Source organism: Lissotriton helveticus, chromosome 1_1, assembly GCF_964261635.1.
Source record: "Lissotriton helveticus chromosome 1_1, aLisHel1.1, whole genome shotgun sequence".
NCBI lineage: Eukaryota > Metazoa > Chordata > Amphibia > Caudata > Salamandridae > Lissotriton > Lissotriton helveticus.
Window position 1 is genome coordinate 1,427,935,449 of NC_136057.1, and position 22,506 is coordinate 1,427,957,954.

At 50.6% G+C, this 22,506-nt stretch overlaps 1 protein-coding gene across 1 annotated transcript in view; it reads right to left on the minus strand.

The window, feature by feature from the left end:
* LOC144764150 (complement C3-like) overlaps positions 1 to 22,506 on the minus strand; it is a 604,987-nt gene that overhangs the window by 82,827 nt on the left and 499,654 nt on the right. The window contains exons 41-43 of the mRNA XM_078650287.1: positions 11,908 to 12,013; positions 2,818 to 2,907; positions 2,485 to 2,571 (exon numbers count right to left, since the gene is read on the minus strand). Of these exons, the coding sequence (XP_078506413.1) occupies positions 2,485 to 2,571; positions 2,818 to 2,907; positions 11,908 to 12,013 (283 nt within the window). The remainder of the gene's footprint in view (positions 1 to 2,484; positions 2,572 to 2,817; positions 2,908 to 11,907; positions 12,014 to 22,506) is intronic.

Consider the following 22,506-nt stretch of genomic DNA (forward strand, 5'->3'; position numbering starts at 1 on the left):
CAAGTACCACAGCAAGGGGCATCAGAACCAAAGGGCTTGGAGACAACCCCGAATGCTCCGGATCTATGTCCCCTTCCAAAAGAGGAAAAACAGGGACCGGCACCGGCATCGACTGACATCGAGACAGCATCGTATCAGTGCCGACTGCAGCGAGAGGCGACCCAGCTGTGTTGAGGATCGGCGTCAAATCACCCTCTGCCGAGAACTGCGGAGAGGGAGGAGGACCGCCAGAAGCCGACGTCCGGGGTGCCGACTCCACCGATGTCGGTGCAGGGAGCCGCAAGGGGCTATACAGAGACACGGTTTGAGGGCTCGGCGTCCAGCTGGGAGGCCCCTCTGGGCCGTGCCCCGGCGTCGTCACGACTCTGGAACTGGAGTCGAGACACTCGGCCAGCGCTGAGGGCGAACCCGCCGGCGAAGACCCGACCTGAGTGTCTACCTCCTCCTTGGGCCCTGGAGGCGTGCCAAGGAGAGGACGTGACCCAAAGATGGAGCACAAAGTTTTGAAGTAGGCTTCCATCTGGGCCTGAGTCACCACAACACTCAGAGAGTGTGGGTAAACGGGGCTCGACTCCTGGAGGCCCACGTCCAGCTTGGAGCCGGAGCTATGGGCCCTGCCGTTATGTGTGTGTGAGGCCAGCGACCTCCGTGATCTGCGTCCATGCCTACCTGCTTCCGTTGAAGGACATTTGCGGGACCGACTCTGGGAGCGGATGCGAACCGAAGACCCAGTCCGAGAGGGCGATCGGCGAGTCGCAGCGCTGGACATCCTGGCGGCTAGCAGCCTCATCCAACACTTCCGCCGGGACTTCGACCGCATCTGCCGGCATGTGTCACACTCCTCAGAGTCGTGGTGCGCTCCGAGGCACCCCATACAAACCACGTGCGGGTCCGTCGCAGACATCTGGCACGCACAGGTCTCACACGCCTTAAAGCCTGTAGGCATAGCACACTGTTCCTGGATGCCGATGGCATTAAAGAGGCCTGAGGAAACAGGCCAGAGGAAGTGCCTATTCCAGTATCCACGTCGGGACGCGTAAAAGAAGGAAACTGACATCAGCGAGCCGGGAGGGTCCTATATAGCTCCGCTGACGTAATGTCCGGGGACAGAGGTGCTACTGCGAAAAGTTTTCTGGATCCAGTCTGATACCTGGGGATATTCTAAGGTAAGTATTCTGCGGCTAGATGTCTCTATCAGATGAACCCAACGCGACAAAGTCCTTCAACATGCTAGTTAGAGGGGCTCAGGCAATTATTTCCACCCACCAGCGAAGGCGTAATACCTCCATTCATCCCGGACTACTCCTTCCCTGGTGACATCGACATAACCCACCAATGAAGGATCAGCCCTAAACTCTTACAGAGAAGGGCCAACCGCATTCGTCACCTTAAGAAGGCGGCCTTCCTTGCTGTCCCTCTCATGTCTCTGCTCTGCCAATTTTAGTTCTTTTTTGCAGTGTTGATTCCCTAATTTTTCCTTTCTGCAAAAGGTCGTCTTCTTGGCAAATACATATGCAGTTCCCTAGTATTACATCTTTTACAGTTTTAATTATGACTTTTATGTTCATTTTATAACAAAATCCGGGATTTTTCCAACCGCGGTCGGTAGTGGGAGTACCTGCCGGGGGGTTACGTGGGGAGGGGGAGGGGCAGGGTGGGGGTTAGTAAACTATGGATTGCGGAGGTTTACAGGTAAGTAAACATATAAATAAATAAACCAATTTCGTTTCGTGCACTGCATCCCCAAATGCGATGCAGTACACGCAACGAAATTGGTGTTATTTATTTATATGTTTACTTACCTGTAAACCTCCGTAATCCATAGTTTAGTACCCCCCCACCCCACGTCACCGCCCAGCAGGTACTTCCACTACCGACCACGGCTGGATTTTTCACTGCATTTCAATTCAACAATTTATTATCATTTGAGATGTTTAAAACCACACCCTTTTACTGGACATCCTTTTGTGTTTGTCACTGTTTTCTGATTTTTTAAATTGTATCCTGTTGTCTCCTGCCACAATCTCATCTTCACCTACCAATTTCTGATCCGTCTACACACTCGTCTCTCACACCTTCCCACTTGCCCAGTATTGACCTCATGCACCACCCTCCTCAAATATCCTTAATATAAAACTCCCTTCCCTCCCTCCCTCATCCATTCACATTTACAAACAGATCTACCCACTCATAAACCTTTACAACTCATTTCATACATAGTTTCTATTGTCCTATGGCATGTGTATAGATCATAACTAAGAGTATTTCAGTTCACCGTCCCTACATCTTATTCTACTGCCCAGCCCTCCTAATCACACCTACTACATTAACCCCGAGTTCTACCCCGAGGCACACACCCTCATTGCAAGGACACCCCTTACCTTATCTAGCTCATCAGCTACATGCACCCAGAAATGAAGAGCAGCTCTGAACATAGAGAGGGCGCGTCAAGCATTAACAAAAGGAATAAAAAGGTATATTTACCGTAATCGACCCCAGCCTCGCAGGCAGCTTCGAGGCGTGCTTTGTAGTCCATGGGTAGTTTGTACTTGTTCGTCAGGCTGCACTTCTCTGAGACGGAGAAAAGAAGTTAGAAATGATCTTTGATAAACACCACAGTGAAAGATAAAGTTGTAGAGTGAACAACCTTCCTGTACCCAAGCTGTCCAGAAGCCCCTTTTATTTCACCGCTTACATCACAAGCTGTTTCAATCCCATACCCGTGCCGTTTAACTGAGCCACAGCGCCTTGACATCATTTTTTTGGGAGCTGTAAAAGCTATACAATTCTGTAACGTAACCAGTGAACTTCTCGTACCTGCGACACACCTGCAGGCATCCTCCTTGCAAATAGTCCTCAAGAGCCCGCTTTCTTTCGATGGGTGGTAGAATTTTGTACATCGGTTTTCTGGAAAGAACAATAAACGGGAGATAGTTGATCAAGCATCCTTTATGAGGCAACTTCTCCACTGAATGCGGATAACAAAAGCCACTGTTTAGGTTTAAAAATCAAGAAGAAGCTATTTGGAAGCACAACTGATGATTCTATGCTCCTTTGTCTGACCTTGTTCGTTTACAGTGTAGGACATGACCAGATATTCAGTACCCCTGGAGCGGTGCTACAGTTAACAAAATTAAAAAAGAACTAAAAGAAATCAAATTTTCACTTCTCTTTCGCCTCGTTATGTGTCTGAGGCGTTTCTTTATAATTGGACTGTTGTGGGGCTTTTGTTAAAGTCTCCAGATACTTCTCCAAACACCCAAAACATGCTCACAGAGGGGAGATTTATAAATGTTTTTTTTCTTGCAGATGAAAACATATCAATAGGATGAAGCAGGTGGGGTAAGCTCAAACATGAAACTGACACTCTGCTTTGCCACTTCGTTAAAGAAAACTGTTGTCCGTTGATGGTATATTGGGAATTTGGTGGTACGCCCCTGGGTCTACTATTACCCAATACATTTACTGACCTCGAAATGCTGAATTGTTCATGGATTGGCAGCATTTGAACTTGTGAAGTGAAGAAAACAACAGCGTCCCTAGCAAATGTTATGTCACTGAGCCAACTCACTGATTTACAGATAGTTAAGAAAGTAAGCTCAGGAGGCCCCATTTATGAGGCCTTGCGTCAGTTTTGCCCTTCCGATGCGTCACTTTTTGTGACGCATCGGCGGCGTAAAACATGCCTTCTGTTGCGCACTATTTACAAAGTGACGCATCTAAGCAGATGCGTCACTTTGTAAACCCCTGCGCTACATTATACCTGCGTCAGGTATAATGTATGCAGAGGGGGCGTTCCCCCGCAAAAAGCCTCATAATAGTGACGCAATGAAATCTATGAGATTTCACTGCGTCACTTTTAGGACGCTGTTGCGTCAAAATCTTGCGCCTGCCTCACAGCAGGCGTAAGACTGACGCAAGCCCTTCAACATGGGGCTTTCCCCATGTGAAAGGACGCATTGCTGGAGTTGCGTCACTTTTGTGACACATTCCAGCAATGCGTGACTTTTGCGCTTACAGATACGTCAGAAATACTGACGTATCTGTAACTCCTTGCGCCATGATGCTTCATACTGTAAATATGAGGCATCATTGGTCTCGCAAGGAGGGCGCAGTGAAAAGTGACGCATCGCTGTTTTCACGCAGCGATGCGTCACTTTTCATAAATGAGGCCCAGGGTGTTTTTTTATTGATTTCCCCAGTTTTTACCAGCATTCACGTAACATTAATGGCCCAAATAGTAAAGTGGCAGCAGCAGCAGAGAATCTGAGAATTTGGTCAACATTGTCTAATTCAGTGGTTTTTTTTTAAATGAATTTTATATAGCTCAAACTCAACCTGGAGGTATCAGAATGCTTCACATGAGCACCAGTTGCGTTAGAGATTGAAACATTCATTTTGTTAGGCACAGTGAGACTAAGTGATCTTCCCAGAATCACAGGATGTTGAGCGTCCCTGACGAAACTTGAACCCTGTTGCACAGCTTCGAGGTCGACGGCTCTAGTCATTAGGCCACATCTTCTCCCAACTGGTTTTTAACTTGTTGTCTGAGGACCCCTTGGGGTTCTGCGAGGCCTTCTCAGGGTGTCCGTGACTGTTTTCCGAAATTAAATAATATTAAAATGAATACATTAAAGTTAATAAATAACATACTAATGGGGATTTGGGGGGGGCGGCCGACCAGCGGGAGGCCTGCCCCGCCCCCCCGGGTAGTTTTGGGGCAGTAGGGGTGAGGGGGGTGCTGGTAAACAGCATTAGGTTTTTGGGCTGCTTGGGCTGGGGGAGGTGTTTGACCGGACATTTTGTGTCACTGCCCACCATTTTGGTGTGCAGTGACACAGCAGCCGGTTAGGCAGTTGGGCACCGGCGTGGCGAGGCGGTCATTCGGCGGGTTGGGGGCGTGGAGCGCAGCGGGGTTGGGACAGGGGTGGCGTGTGGGGGGGAGATGGGGGACCCTTTTACCCCGGCTTGCTGGACTCCGCCTTTTTTCCTTGGCAGGAGATGTTTGCGAGGTGCTCGGGTGAGCAGCATGCGTCTCCGCTCCACCGAGAGGATGGGCCGGCTACGCCTTGTACGGGTGGTCGCGCTCCACCGCGGGACATGTCAAGGGACCACAGCGGACGGTGGCGGGATAGGTCCCCACCAGCCCCCCCCCCCCGAAGGGTCGTGACGGCCGCCGGGGGTAAGGGGGTGTCTCTGGAAGCTCATAATTCAGACTTTGGTGCGAGTGCAGTGGTGCAGCGAGGAGAAGATGTGGAGTTGGTGGATCTGATGCGGGTGTGTAGAGAGAAGGCGGGGTTGAGCCAGCTGGAGCCCACGGAGGGCGGCCGGGATTTACCAGATGCTGGTGTGGGAGAGTCTGAGGAGGAGGGGGAGATATGGGAGGGGGGAGATTGAGTAACCTTGTTGACATTGTGTTACAGGTACGATCAAAGCAGGACGCGCCCAGAGTGACGGCCCCCTCAGCTCCACTGGTTAGGCGGCGGGACCCAGCGCGGACGCCGACCTTGACACCAGGTAAGGCTGGAGACGGAGTGGGGAGTGGTTCGGGCAAGCGGCGCTGCGCGCAGGTGTCGGTGGGGACGGACACTGGGGGTGATGAGGGGGGCGGCTGGTATAAGGCCGGTATGGGAAGGACACGGGGTAGGCACGGACGGCGGGGCGCCGTCGGGTGGCGGCGGATCAGGTGCTGAGGGGGACTCGGCGGCAGGTGGCGCGACGGCGGGGGTAGCCACAAGGGGGGGTAAAGAGAGTTGTGTGGTGCCGGTGCGCAAACTCCCGTATATGGGGGTGACAAAGCCGCTGGGGGCGCATCTGTCGATAGCTACGAGGGAAAAGATCTGGAAAGGAGAGTGCATAGACATACTGAAGCTGTTGCACAGGGAGTTGACATCCAAAGAAGGGTCTAAGGAGGAGGAGCAGGAGTTGGCAAGGCGCCCAAAAGTGCCCTTGACGATTGACAATTGGTCAGCGGCCTTTCTAATATACGCCAGCGTCTATGGTGAAAAAATCCCGGATCCGTCCATAGCGCTGTTTAAGTACATGGACGTGGTGCGGAGGGCGCAGGTGACATACGGTGGGTACGCGTGGTCCCACTACGATGAGGCGTTCCGGGCGCGCATGGCGGCAGACCTGGACGCTAAATGGGGGAGCTGAATTCTGATTTATACCAGCAGACGATGGGCGGGGCCAAGTTTGGTCACACCGTCTATACGGCCTGCGGGCGGCGTCACCCAGTGGTGCGTTTCTGGGGGGTCAGCGGCCCGCCGGGGCAGCAGCCCGCGATGGGAGGAGTGCAGACTGGAGGAGCGCAAGGGGGCGGGCGGGGGGGAGGCCGAGGGGGGTTGGAGCCTTGGGAAAAGGCTCATACGCTGGTTAGGCTGGAGTGGATGGAGCCTTGGCTGGCGGCATATCCGCGGGCGGAGGATGCTGCGCTGTTGAGGTTAGGTTTTCGGGGGAGAGGTTTCAGCTGGGCTATGAGGGCCCGCGGATTGCGCGCTGGGCGGACAATCTGAAGTCGGTGAATGCCCATAATGCGATTGTCCGGGAGAAGCTGTTTAAGGAGGTAAGGGAGGGCCGGATGGTGGGCCCCTTTGCGGCACCACCGCTGCCTGGGTTGATCATCTCCCCGATCGGGGTGGTGCCCAAGAAGGAACCGGGCCAATTCAGGCTGATTCAACACCTGTCTTGGCCCGAGGGGTAGTCAGTGAACGACTACATCTCGGCAGACCTGGCGTCGGAAGACGCACGGTCCCAGTACGGTGTTGTCCTTTCTCGGTATAGAGCTCGACTCAGCGGCCATGGAAGCACGACTGCCGGAGGACAAAGAGGGTGACAATGGTGGCTTTGGTGGACGAGATGCTGGCAAAGCGGAAAGTGATGGTACGAGAAGTTCAGGTCCTGCTGGGGCATCTTAACTTTGCGTGTCGCGTGGTGCGGGCGGGCCGGACTTTCTGTCGGAGGTTGGGTTTGGCACTGTCCGGTTTGACCCTGCCTCATCACCATGTGCACCTATCGGTGGGAATGAAGGAGGATTTGTGCATGTGGCGGGCTTTGCTGGGACATTTCAATAGGGTGCCCATGGCACCGGCGGAAGATTGGGAGTAGGACGTCATGATGTATTCTGATGTGGCGGGTGTTGGCGGTTTCGGTTTGTATTGGGCCGGGAGATGGTGCGCGGAGCAGTGGCCGCCGCGGTGGCAGGCGGGGGGGGGCGTAGCATTGCTTTCTTGGAATTGTTCCCCTTGGTGGTGGCTGTCACGGTGTAGGCAGCCGACCTGGGGCACAAGAGGGTCTTGTTTCGGGTGGACAACATGTCCGTCGTGCAGGTGGTGAACAGGCAGTCGGCGCGGGACCCGCAGGTCTTGAAGTTGATGAGGGTGTTTGTGCTGCGCTGCCTGGAGAATGACATTCTGTTTCATGCTCGCCACATCCCGGGGGTGGACAATGACATCGCGGATGCTTTGTCTCATTCACAGTGGCAGAGGTTCCATGGGCTAGCCACGGAGGTGGAGATGGTCAAGACGTCGGTTCCGACGGAGCTCTTGTCGGTGGGAGAGGCCGGGTCATTTAGCTGGTAAGGGCGTCGGTGGCTGCGTCTACCTGGAAGGCATACGTGCAGGCCTGGGAGGAGTTCCGGCAGTCTGGTGCGGTGAGGCAGGGGGGTCGGTGGCAGCGCGAGGAGCAGGTGGTGCGGTTTATGTTGAAGTTGATGGAAAAGGGTTTGTCGCGGGTGACGATCGCGGGCAAGTTGTCGGCGGTGGCCTTCATGGGAAAGCTGTGGTGGGGTACCCCTCGTCAGCAGGGGAGTTGGGGGCTCGATTGCTGGGGGGGAGAGGGAGAGAGGGGCGAAGGTGCATCAGCGTCGGCCGAATTCGGTGGCGTTACTTGGGGGGTTGATTGGAGCGTTGCCCTCGGTGTGCAGGGATGGCCGGGAGGCGCTTTTGTTTTCCACACTAATGTCCTGGCTGTTCTTTGGTGCTTTTCGGGTCTCAGAGTTGTTGGGTCCAAAAGGGGGGCGGGGTATTCTTTGGGAGGATGTGGAGATACGGGACCGGGAGGTGGCAGTGCGCTTGTGACACTCCAAGACGGATCAGCGGGGAGAGGGGACCTGGGTAGTGCTGGGCCCGGGAGGACGGGAGGGGGTGTGTCCCGCGTCGTGGGGATGGCAGTTGTCGGCGGATCGGTGCTTTGGATGAGGAGGTCTTTACCCGACGACGCGGCGGAAAGGTGACGGCGGCTCAGGCTTTGTGGGTTCTGCGGCACGTCCTGCGGTTTATGGGTGAGGACCCGATGGCTTTTGGGACGCATTCCTTTCGGATCGGGGCGTCGACCGAAGCGGGCGGAAGGGGTGGGGTAAGGAGATCAAACGGTTGCGGAGGTGGACATCGGATTGTTATCGGACGTATGTCAGGCTGCGGGGGGTAGAAGGGGTGCTGTGAGTTTGTAATGTTCGCCCTCCTTACATGTGTGTCTTTACAGGTGCTGTGGCTGGGCCAGAAGCGGCGGTTTTGAATATCTATTTTGTGGGACACTCCTTTGTCAAGAGGGCAGAAAGGGCTGAGTGGGACAGGCACCGAAAACTCAACTTGGAATTGGATAACTGATTTTTCCGATGTCACTGGCGGGGAAAAGGGGGCATGCGTTGGCATGAGTTGATGTCTTTACTGAATAATGTGGTCAGGGGGGTGTGTGCCCGGATGTGGTGGTGCTCCATTTGGGCGAAAATGACCTGGTACAGTATAAGGGCTTAGCGCTGGTTAAGCAGATGAAGAGGGACCTGTTGGAGATAAAGAGGCAATGGGCGGGTTGTCACTTGATTTGGTCTGAGTTTATACCCCAGCGTTTTTGGAGGGGAGCTTAGCGCCCAGGGGCTATTGACAGGGCGAGGCGGAAGATTAACAGGGAGATGAAGGACTTCTGTGCCAGGGAGGGGATAGGTAGAATGGAGCATCCCGAGCTTAGGTACGGAGCGGTGTATTTCTTCAGAGAGGATGGGGTTCACCTTTCTAGGTATGGGATGGAGTTATACATTGTGCAATTGAAGAAGGCGTTGGATTGTGCTTTAGGGTTACGCAGGTGTACGAGGGGGCTGGAGTCCTGGGGGGGGCGGGGGGGGGGGCGAAAGTCGCTATGCGATTTTCGAGTGGCGCTTCTCCTAGTTAAGGAAGGGAGGTATTTGCAGGAGGCCTGGACTGTTGGTAGGTGGTGGGGGACACTGAGGTCATATTAAGTTGGTAGGTAGGGGGGATGTTGCAGATGGGTTGTTGTATGATGTTGCAATGTTGGGGATCCGCTTTAGGGGTGGGGGTTGGGGGTTGTCAGGCAGTTGTTTATTTAGTGAGTTATAGTTTTGTGCGGCACAGGCCAAGGATGGAAATCTGTAGGGTGCACCTGATTCCAATAAATCGGCCTTTATCACACTGTTCCTTTGTCTGTGGTCACTTCTTCCCCCCCCTACTGGTTGGCCCCAATGGGGATTTGGGGGGGGCGGCCGACCAGCGGGAGGCCTGCCCCCCCCCCCCGGGTAGTTTTAGGGCAGTAGGGGGGAAGGGGGTGCTGGTAAACAGCATTAGGTTTTTGGGCTGCTTGGGCTGGGGGAGGTCTTTTGGGCTGCTTTTGGGCTCTGTTTGGGCTGGGAGGGTATTTGACTGGACATTTTGTGTCACTGCCCACCATTTTGGTGTGCAGTGACACAGCAGCCGGTTAGGCAGTTGGGGGAACAAGCTTTTATCCCACCCACCCTCCCTATTTAGGGTTTTTTTCTTGGGTTAGTTGTGGTAATTTTGGATTCGTTTTGAAGGGGTTTTGTTGGAAGATGGTGCAAACAGTGGTTGGTTGGTCACAAGGTGACGTTGGTGGTGTCGCTGGAACAGGTGCTGTGCGGGGCTCGTGGGGGCGCTTCTCCTAGTTAAGGAAGGGAGGTATTTGCAGGAGGTCTGGACTGTTGGTAGGTGGTGGGGGACACTGAGGTCAATTACAGTTGGTAGGTAGGGAGGATTTTGCAGATGGGTTGTTGTATGATGTTGCAATTTTGGGGATCCGCTTTAGGGGTGGGCAGTTGTTTATTTAGTGAGTTATAGTTTTGTGCGGCACAGGCCAAGGATGGAAAGTGGCCTTTATCACACTATTCCTTTGTCTGTGGTCACTGCTCCGCCCCCCTACTGGTGGGCCCCAATATGGGAATTTTAATCCAGATCCTGGGTGCATAAATGGAAAAGGCCTGTTGTCTTATTTTTTTCTTTTTTACACTTCTTAATCTGCAACGTGACGATTTCCTGGCTGCAGGCATGCCGAGGACCATCAGAGATTGTGGGGTTATCAGAAAGATAAGCTTGGGTGCTGTATGTGATGGTTTTTTATAAATGATGTACCTGGTTTTGAAGATGGAGCGGGCTAAAAAATGGAGCCAATGGAGTTCCATCAGGATGGACGTGATGTGATCATATTTCCTTAGTGCCTGGAAAAGACGTGCTGTTGAGCTCAGGATGCCCCAAGGGGTGCCAGTGGGGAGTCTGGGAGACCATTAGTAGGGTATTACCACCATCCAGATGTAAGAGCGCAAGGGCTTGAACAGAAGTTCTGAAGTCACTCCCAGCAAGGAACAGTTTGACTTTCTTTCGAAGAGTGAGCCAGAACCAAACTGTCTTTGTGTTTTTGGCTGCGTGTTTCTTGAAGGAGAGAATGTGTTCAGGGTGAATCCAAGTGATTTGCCATTTGTTGAAAGTTGGGGTTCGAAGCCATCAAGGTTCACGTCATTGAGCCAGGTTTGTACAGCATCTTGTTTGTTGTTCGTAGCAAATAATAGCAATTCGGTCTTGGTTAGGTTGAGCTTGAGGTATACGATGTACATCGTTGTCTGTACCAAATATATTTTTATAAAAACGTATAAATAGCAATAATTAAATGACAATTTATGCATCTACACATTTACATATTACGTGCCAACTATTATAAAGGTTGTAGAACATATAGCTTTGCTGAAGCCTGTTCCCGTGGCTTGCCTTCATACACAGGTATTACTTATGTAAATAGGGCAGAAGAGCTGGATTTTAATGTGGTCCAATATTAGGAGTATTAGCTTAGATAGTAAGCCTTAGTACAAGTCGTACTTGTTCTACATGAGCATTATCTGTGTTTGTTTGTTTATCAAGGCGACTGTTTAGTCATGCATACTATATTTAACCCTTCACAAAAATGACACGCCATATAAAGAACTCACAGAGCACAAGCTTACCAGGTATTTAAATGATTCCCAAATGCAGTAATGATTGTTTCTAGGAGAACGGATATTTAAAACACCACCTTCATTTCCTGATGAGTAAACTCTCTCACTGGGCCAGTATATTCCTCTAACATGTCACTGTTAAATAGTGGAAGGGTCAGTACATTCTTTTCCTTTTGTGTATTGTCATTTCAAATTTCAAATGTTTTACTAATTACCAAGCAGGCAAAATGACAGATAAGTAGCTAGAAGATGAATTACTTAAGGTGTCAATAAGTATTTCACAAGACATTGTTCATTTTCTGATACTTCTATAGTCCTATAGTACTGGTGTATAAGTAGGTCCAGAAGAGCCAGATCCATGCCAGAGTTTCATATTAACCACTAAGGAAATAACTTCCATTTGGAGTCAATATATCTACATTCAGAGTAGGTGGATATCCTGAAAATCTGGAATGGATCTGGCATTCATGGCTCTACATTGCACACTTCTAGATTCCAGTGATATGTATTCATCTGTTGTAATTTCTGTCCAATATTTTCTATTTTCAAACAGGAGGATGGATGTTTTTGTGAGGTTTCATATAAGGTTTTTGTATCTGCAGGCCTTCCACTGAAGATGCTGGGATGAGGTGGGTCTTACCTCTACTTCACAGGAGTTCTGTGGCTGCAGGATATCTTACCTATAGAATAATACTCGTAGATAGTGACAGCAGCAGGTTGGAGCAAACCCACTTCAAATTCTTGGTGAGCTTTGAATTTGATGCATTCCATTTGAGTGTTTGAAACCTGGAAATACAAGTTGGCAGTTACCTTATATATATTATCCATAATGGTACAAATTGGCACGATTCAGTAAAGCATTCACAGAGTATAGGCAATGCCAGACATGTCCTCCTTACAGTACGCCCCCCAATCATGTGTCTTAACGACAGTGGCGTAGCAAGTGGGGTGGGGCGGTCCGTCCCTGGACGCACAAGTTCTGCGGACGGCAGCCTCCCTCCCTCTCTTTCCTAACTTTGCAGGGGAGTCGTTGATACAGATAAGTAACATGTCTTTCTCCTCATATTTGTGGGCTCTGAGAAACAGCTCATGATACTCTTGTCTGTAGAACTATTCTTATTGATAAGTAGATTGTCCTTCTGTTGCTTGCTCTTTCCCAAAAGCCTCCACAGTCTTGCAGTTTTGAATCACATTTAAAGGATAGAAAAGCACTGTCTTGGAAATTTTATGTAGCGAGCTTGGCAGCAGCAGGAAAACCCATCCTTCTATGTTCCGCTCTTGCACAGCATTATGGATATCATGAGGAACCAATGTGTTCAACATCCAGGGACCTATTTACAATCCCATTGTTCACCAGTATGTCACTTTTTCCCATATAAAAAGTGATGCACTGGCGGTGCAAGGGGCTTGTAAATCAGCCCCCAAAGTTTAAAGCCTGGTTAGCTGCTTGGATTTATTTTTATAATGGAACCATCTGAGCTACATGCATTGATGCACAGCCACTAGCCCAATTATTGGGGTTCATATGAATGAATACATGTGGAATTATGACTATGTTCAATGAGTATCCTCCCTGTCAGTGGACCACGTAGAGGACCAATTAGGAACCACTGGGCACAGTGAAACTCTGGGTATAGTGACAATAGATACTTTTGTAAAACTAGTCCTGCAAACAAATAATTTGCATATCTTTAGCATTATTTTATATTGCATACCGTGCAAGCATATCGCACTCACAGAAAATGTTATGCCATCATGATACATCCATATCTTGTGCATTTGGACTATTTTTGTGGCACTTGATACTGAGACTGGTGGTCCATATGGGCCACAATCCAAGAGAAGCTCTGGTGGTACCATGAACACCTCTCTTGAATTGTTTGTCGAAGTTTAGTTTATTTTGTTATCCATTTTGTTAAATTTACATTTTAAAACTTTGGGATTGTGGACAATTGATTAGGCTTTCAGAAAATATATTTCATCATTCTGTTCCTATGCTGTAGAAAGCTACTCCTCCTATTGTATTTTTCTATTCCGTAGTCAGATTTTCTTCTGTTATCCTACGTAACTTGTGATCGAACCTGTGGAAATAAAATAATTTTCACAGTGTGGGTGCTGTGACCGATGTTATATCACTGAAGTCATAGGGAGCGTGAAAAATACAAGGGCCCTACACAGAACAAATATAGCAGTTGACTGAGGGTGAATTTTGGAGCACAATGTTGCATATATACTTCTAAAACATGGGGGCATATTCTCAAGAACGTGTGATAATTATCGCAAAATTAGCTTAACACAACTTTTCACATCGCAGTCTATTGCGGGAAAATAACGCCGTGTAAACGTTGTATTCTCAACACTGCGGTACCATGCGATAGTCTCACGATAACGCGTCAAATGACCGTGTTAAAATTAATGTGACCCCTAAAAAATGCAAAACATGAACGAGAAAAAAGCGCCGATGTCCCAAACCGCGATACAAAATCAACGATAACCAGATACAGGCCTGGAATTCCCACACGTCATGTGGGAAAATACACCATAAATGCAGAGAAAAAAAACTGTGAGATGACAATGTACGAGTACAACCTCACATCTGTGATGTAGTACAACTGTCCTTTGTATACAGTTTTTACTTTGTATACAGTACAAATGTCGCCTTCCTGACCGAGACCTAGATGAACGAAGCCTTCTCCCCAGACATCACAATAGCCATCCCCAACGGATACAAGATTGCCCGCAGAGACCACACCAACGGAGTCGGAGGAGGAATTGCCATCGTCCACAAGAATGCCATCAGGGTCTCAACAAACACCGACGACACTCTCAGCACCGCCGAACACATGCACTTCCAGATCCACACGGACCCCCAGACCACCCTAAGAGGCACCCTCGTCTACAGACCACCGGACCCAGACCACAATTCTGCGACACCATCACCGACTTCATCAGCACGCACGCACTGACCTCCACCAACTACATCCTCCTCGGAGACCTGAACTTCCATCTGGAGAACAACAACGACAGCAACTCCTCCACCCTGATAGACAACCTCGCAAACCTCGGACTGGAACAGCTCGTCACAACGCCGACCCACATCGCCGGGCACACGCTCGACGCCATCTTCTCCTCAAGTCTCCTTCAGCCACGTCTCCGAACCTACCAGGACCGACCACCACTGCATCCACTTCACCTTCCGGAAACCAGTCGCACATCACCGCACCCTATAGATTCCCTGTCGCTGCTGGGGCAAAATCCCGAAGTAGAACTACAGACAAACCTCGCACTCAACCCACCGACGAACCCCGACGATGGCGTGTGCACCCTCTGACGATGGATGGACGACTGCGCCAACACCTTAGCCCCGCTGAAAAAACAAACCCTAAAGACACCAGCAAGAGAGCCAACTGGTTCACCCCGTAACTCCCAGCGTCTAAGTGCACCTGCCGGAAGTTGGAGAACATATGGCACAGTGAGAAGTCACTTGGCAGCCGCGCAGCCCACAAAGACGCCATCCGCAACCACCACCACCTCATCAGGACCGCCAAGAGGACCTCCTTCAAAGACCGCCTCAACAACAACGCACACAATAGCAAGGAGCTCTTCAACGTCGTGAAGGAACTCTCCAACCCCAGCTCCAGCGCCGACATCCCGCCGTCACACGCCCTGTGCGACTCCCTCGCCACCTTCTTCCACCGCAAGATCGCAGACATCCACAACAGCTTCAACCCCCAGCCGACCCCTACAGGCACCAACACGCAGGAACCACCACACCCCACCAACTACGACCCCCTGACAACCTGGGCCAACGTGAGCATCGAAGACACAATCAACACCATGGGCACAATCCACTCTGGCTCACTGTCTGACCCTTTTCCACCCCTTATCTTCAACAAAGCCAGCAGCTCCATCGCACCCCACCTACGCAACATCATCAACCTCTCCTTCGAGACCACGACCGTCCCTGAGAGCTGTAAACACGCTGAGATCAATGCCCTACTGAAGAAACCCAAGGCGGAACTGAGCGAACTTAAAAACTTCCGGCCCATCTCCCTGCTTCCGTTCCCAGCTAAGGTCATTGAGAAGATAGTCAACATCAAGCTCACCCGCTACCTCGAAGACAACAGCATCCTGGACCCCTCCCAGTCAGGTTTCCGCAGCAACCACAGCACCAAGACAGCCCTCATCGCTGCCACAGACGACATCAGGGTCCTGTTGGACAACGGCGAGACGGCGGCCCTCATCCTTCTGGACCTCTCCGCCTCCTTCGACACCGTCTGCCACATCACACTATGCACATGACTCCAAAACGCAGGGATCCAAGACAAGGCCCTGGACTGGACCTCCTCCCTCAGCCCGACGCTGTTCAACGTCTACATGGCGCCTCTCGCACGCATCGTCCGACAGCACGACCTCAACATAATCTCTTATGCCGACGACACCAAGGACCCCCTCACGCCAAATCTAACCTCCACCAGCGAATGAAGGATGTCGCGGAATGGATGGAGCATAGCCGCCTCAAACTGAACACAGACAAGACGGAGATCCTCATCCTCAGGTCCAACCCCTCAGCATGGGACGACTCCTGGTGGCCCGCATCACTGGGGACCCCCCTCCGCACCCACCACCCAAGCACGCAATCTGGGAGTCATCCTCGACTCGAAACTCACCATGATGACCAGACAAGTCAACGCTGTCTCCTCCACTTGTTTCAACACCCTCCGTATGCTCTGCAAGATCTACAGATGGATCCCGACAGACACAAGGAAAACAGTCACCTAGGCCCTAGTCAGCAGCAGACTCGACTACGGAAACGACCTCTACGCCGGAGCCCCGACGTCCCCACCGCGACCACAAAAGAATCTCCTTCAAGCTCCTGATCCACGCACACAAGGCACTCCACAAGACCGGCCCAGCCTATCTCAACAGCCGACTCTCCTTCTATGTACCGAACAGGACACTCCTCTCCGCAGACCTCTCCCTGGCTACCGTCCCACGCATCCATAAAACCACAGCAGGAGGCAAATGCTTCTCCCACCGCGCCACCAAGACCTGGAACACCCTCCCCCTTATCCTACGACAAACCGAAGACCTTCTAACCTTCAGGAGACAACTCAAGACCTGGCTGTTCGACCAGTAGCAACAGCACCCCCTTCCTCCCCTCCCTTCAGCGCCTTGAAACCCTCGCGGGTATGTAGTGCGCTTTACAAATTATTTGATTGATTGATTGAATGTCCACTGTACTGCATCAAATAGGCATCTCCTCACAAACAGTCACAATGTACATTGTCATGCAGTCTGTATGTAAACTTTGCCAATACGTAAACATACATGGAACACACTGTGAAACTGCATCCCCCCTTTACATTGCAGAGGGACAATCAACACCTCCTGCAGAGCAGACCCTACATTACGTCAGTGATAATGGAGACGACCCCCAGGACATCAACTACGATGAACTCCAGCGGTTCATGGACATCCTCCAAACCCCATCTCCAGTAGCAGGGCAGCCCAGCACCATCGAGGTGAGCCAAACCCATGCACAGACCACACAGCAGGAAGCACCCACCACCACGTCTGGCTCCCAGCATCTCACCGAAGAACACATGGCGTTCCAACGCAGTGTTAGACGCCAGAAGGAGCTGGCTGAACAGGTGCCGGTGGGGTTCGACCTCATGGCAGCCAAACTAGATGCCATACATGGGTGTCTAAATCCCATCAGGGACCACTTACACTCCCTAACGGACACCCACTGTCCGCCCCATGCCCTACAACAATCCATGGCTGGCGTTGCAGAAGTCATGACTCAGAGGCAACAACAACTGTCTAGTCATAGTAGCTACAGCGATGTCATCAGTGATTTGGGAAACATAAGGAGGGTCATGGAGAACATGGAGCAGATCTAGGCGCAAAGAATGGTTACCACGGCTGCATACGAGAAAGCTGTTGATGGGATCTTCCATGCCCTGCAGATCCACATCATGGGAGTGATGCCACAAGACATTGCGCAGATGAATGTTGCTGCCACTTCTACATCCACATCTCCGGACCCTGATGTGTCAGTGTCACACAGTGCTGCAGACCAAACACCACCACCCACATGTGAGGCGCATGAAACTTCACAGGACAAAGATGATGATGAATCTGCCTTAGTGGTAAGAAGGAAGCAGTAGCACTCATCTACGCCATATGGCTTGTTTCTGCTTGGTTCTGCCCTCTGCATCATGCCCTGGAATAACACCTTCCACCGTCCCCCGATACACCATGCAACACTAATCTTCCTCGACATAGAATGCCATATTTTGTTTGCTTAACAATGACACAGCAATCAGCCTGCTGACTGGACTCTTCCCCTTCCAAGTAACTTGTCAATCCCTAAAGGACTGTGGCTGGCCCTCCACGGGGCAACGTTGCAAAGTGTTGTTTGCATGGCCCAGAACTAAGACAGCTTCAACACTATACTGAATGTGAATAATACATACTGATACCCACAGACATGTCATGTCTATGATTAATCAAGTATGAAATAATGGACAAATGTAGATGCAGTGAATCCCCCTTATGTCCATGTTGCTCATGCTGTGGGGCCTGAGTCACAGGGTTGATCCTTGCATCATGGTGGTAGATATTTGACCCCAAAAGAAGGCCTGTTGTCAATTGTAAGTCACAAATGACAGCCTATATGTAATGAATTGGGACACCAGTGAAAAGCTGATGAGTGGGATTCTGTACTATCATTGACACACAGAAATGGCATTTCGAATACGTGACACCCTAAACAGCCTCTCTGTACAGAGGTGACACACCCACCATCTATTTTCAAATCATAAGATTGTTAGCACTACATGTTGCACTTACACTTGTCAGAGTGATGTGCTTGTACAGAGGAGTGACATGCACTCAGGGAATGTGTGTTGTAATTAATTTATTTGCACATGCTGTGCCTGTGGTCATTTTGTACTGTCCCATGATTGCTAAGGTCTGTCACAATGTGACATGCTCATGTGAAGAAATTGTCAATGATGGTGTTCCTACGGGATATTCCTGCTGCAGTGGGGTGTGGTCCACCTGCCTCATCTTCCTCATCATCGTCCGGTGCATCGGGCACTTGTATCCATGGGGCATTGGTGCGTGTGCAACACACAACATGCAACGATCATCTTGCACACGATGTCTGTGCTGTACAGGAGCCTTCCACCTGTGATGTCCAGGCACCTGAAACGTGACTTCAACATGCCAAATGTGCGTTCCACAATACCCCTGGTATGTTTGTGGGCCGCATTGTACTGCCTCTGAGCATGAGTCAATAGTTGGTTCTGCATGATGTGTTGGCAGGCTCACTGGTTCATTGGTGTGTGATAAATGTGATTTAGTGATTCCTGTTTGACATGAACTGCTTAAAGCAAATGAGCAGCATCAATGTGTATTACATAGCCTCACTACTGCTCCTCCCTCCCCGAGCCTATTTACTATTGTGCGCAGCGCGGTTGCATCACTTGCACTCCTACGGCACACCATTGTCATGCCTGGCTGCGCATGTCCACAAGCCTAAAAACGACACTGTGATGTTGTGTGTTGAAGGTGGGCAGCCATGTGTGTGTAGGCCTATGGCAACAATAGGGTGGACACAGATGTAGAGTCCATGGCTGGCTGAACTCGCGATGCGGTTGAGGGTAGACCTTTGGCTTATGCTGCGGTAATAGTGACGCACACAACAGTTTGCATGCATGATCCCGGACCCCTAGCGGGCTTGCACTCCCTCATTTACCCCTTCGGCTGAGTGCGCACTCCGGGGGCATGCTACATTACAACATTGTCGATTGCAGGACGGGAGGTGCAGACAATACAACATAGACACACGCATTAGTTATTACCTTGGCAAGGCCAAAACGTAAGCACGTCCGGAGCCCCGGGTTGATGAACCACAGCCCCTACGCTGGACTGTCATACACCAGTCCACTCCGCTTACGCTTACAGGGGGGTACGACACAGTTACATGTCCCAGGTCTACCCCACTGCCTGAGGTGTCATGGTTGCGTCCGCTGTACACAGCACAATGTTATGTGGTAGGGCCCGCGGCCCTCATGCATACATAATGACCACACAGACACACTTAGATATTTTGTGGAACTGGCTAAGGGCACGTGCGACGAGCCCCTTTTATTGCCTGGATCACATGTCCAGTGATGCTTGTGTTGCATGGTTGTGGGGTGAGTGTAAGCCAGCCCTCAAGGAGTGGTTGGTGCTGGCAACAACTACAACAGTGATCAGACAATCAGAAGTTCAAAGTTCAAACAGCAAGGGTGCATGACTTGAGATGCACAGAGTTAGTGGCCCCGGATGCACGGCGGCCAGCACAGGCACACCGTCATGGGACGGTGACTTGCGGTGCACTGAGGAAGGGCCACAACAGCTGATCAGGTCCTTGTCGATGTCCAAGATGAATGTCACAGAGTGTTTCGGGGACAGTGGAAGGTGTTCTTCCAAGACATGATGCAGAGGGCAATGCCAAGCAGAAACAGGCAATATGGAGGAGATGAATGCTACAGACTTATTCTTAACACAAAGTTAGTATAAGCTACATGATGATGAAGACAACCCCCAGGCCATATACTCAGATGCCACCAAAGTTCAACCAGAGAGTGTCCATGAATTTCGGGGCACCAAGTTAGTGGCACTAGAGCTGAAAGGGGATGCAGTCTGCGATGAGGCCTGTACAATGATATAAACACTGCAATAAATAAATCAAGGCTCAGTTCCAAAAGCATGACCTACTCGACCGTAGTGTAGGCCGAAGGCAGTAGTCAGCAAGGGACCACAGACACATGTAATTGGAATGCTATGTACAGAGTTGGTGGCACCACATTGAAGGGAGTACAGAGATATCAAAGGTCCCATTAACATATGAACTCGGCCATCATGATATCAAGACTCAGTTCCAAATGTGTGACCTACTAGAACCCAGAGTAGGTCGGAGGCAGCGGTCAGCAGGGGCCCACACCCACGTGTAATTGGCTAGCGACGCACAGAGTTAATGTCACCAGAGCAGTTGTTGGTAATGTTTGATCACCTCCATAACGATGAACCTTTTTTCCTCCGGACTTCCTCTTACTCCTCTCCTTGTGTACAATGATATGAACTCGGCCATTTAAAAATCAAGACTCAGTTCCAAATGTGTGACCTACTTGACCGCAGTGCAGGCTGGAAGCAGCGGTGGAGCACGTCAACGAGAAAGGAGTGCTAGGAGCCTGTGTCGCGGTGGCCAACGATGGTCTGAGGAGGCTGCCAAGGTCGTGGGCCTCGGGCCTGGAGCTTGCACCGGCATGTGGTGGGCCCTCTTTGACATACGCCGGTGTCGGCAGGTGAGCAGTGAGGCCTGGGTCTGCAGGGGCGGCCAAGACAGGTCTGGGGACCAGTGGCCTGGGGTGCAGCAGGCGCACAGGATCGCAGGCGCCACCACTCATGGTGTCAGCCTCATGGCGGGGTGAGAGGCGCCGCCCTGGCAGACACGTTGGCCATTACGGAAGAGAACCACGCCCAGATTAAAAGGATTTTTATTCACACCCCTACGCTGTCCTGGTTTAAGCCCGGCCAGCCCACTCCGCTCATGCTTATGGGGGGGACATAACAAGCTACATTTCTGCGATCTTCCCCACTGCCTGGGGTGACATGGTTGCGTCCACTGTTCATTGCACTCCAAACACCAGCAGTATATGTCGACATGGACATGTCTGTGGTCTGCATACTGCAGTCTGACCAGCACATCCAGGCCACACTTGGCAGCACAGCCAGCAGCTGTGTCTGCGGAGGGATGTTGATTGTCCACTGCGTTGGTACCGTCAGCCTGTGGGCAATGATGGTCAGGATGCGGAGGATGATTGTCCTTTTGAGCCTGTAGTGGGCAATGACGTCCTCTGGTGTTAAGTCTGTGAGGCTGGTGCGTTTTCTGAAGGTCCGTGTCTTTGTCTGCGTTGCCTCTGTGGTAGTCCGGGGGTGGGGGGGTCCAGGGGAAGGGGGAGCCTGGGTGCAGTGGCTGTGGGTGTTGTGGCCCTCTCTGGGCTCCGAGCTGCATGATCAGTAGCTCCATGGCATCTGTTGTTCTTCAGGTGTGGCTCTGGGCTGGGCTCCCTTTTATGGTGCAGGTTGTCGTCTGACTTTACACCAGGTAAGAGCAGGTGTTAAATCCCTGCTGCTAATGTGCCTTATCACATGTTTTAGGATCTTATCATCGATCTGGCTGGTTGTTGAGAATGTTGCGAAGTGGTGTTGTCACGGCTTTTTGCACGGGAACGCCTACTCTGCATATCATTAGCGTTAGTTACCTGTGTCATCTGTGGTGATGTTTTTTGCAGTTGCTATCGCAGGAAAACTGGTGATATCAGCTGTTAGCACCAACTTGTGAATAGGGTGATAAATTTATTGCCACTTTGGCGCCGATAAAGTGCCGCTACCTCAGCGATAAGTCCTTGTGAATATGCCCCATGGTGTGGTAGCACGCTCTCATTTAAAAGTAACACATTTTCTATTGGAATGGCCACTACATGTGCACAAACATAAAGTTGTACTAGTAAAACTATATAGCGCTCAAAACATAATGGGCCTGATTCATAAAGGTAAACAAACTTTGTGTAAGTTTATGATTGTTTGCTAGTCACAAATGTATTTTACTAGTAGTATCTTTACAACTGCAGAGTATCTGCACATAAAAAGTCCTTCCAGCACCTATGGGTTGGACGTTTAATCATATTCCTCTTCATTGATGATCTGTGAGTTTGTGAGTGAGACAAAATGAATAATAGTATCAAATGGGTGGGCTGGTCATTACAATAATCAGTTGTAGGTGGGATGGAAATCAGAATAAGTTAACGTTTGGTATTTTTACTTAGGGTTTGATTTTGACAAATAAAAGAGTTTTGGATCAGTCAAACTCGTTGTGCACCTGCCTCTTGTAAAGATAGGTGGACTATAAGGTTTCCTTCAATGTAGCCCCATTGACTCCATCGACAGAAAGCTTCCTCCAGCGTTCTGATGTAATAGGGACCATTGGAGGAAGGGTATTAAACCACTAGCCCTGTTTAGTGTGGGCAATGAAATGTCCTGTTTTTCTGTCTGTTATCACCAGGAAAAACAAACTGCCACTTTGGGAATTAATTTATGATTTTGTAATTTTTTCTAAGGTGGGTGGCTGGACATCAAAATTGATGGCTGCCACCTGCAAACTTTTTGTAACTTGAAGGTACAGAGAAGAGCGCTGGTCTGGTGGCCATCTCTAAATTTGA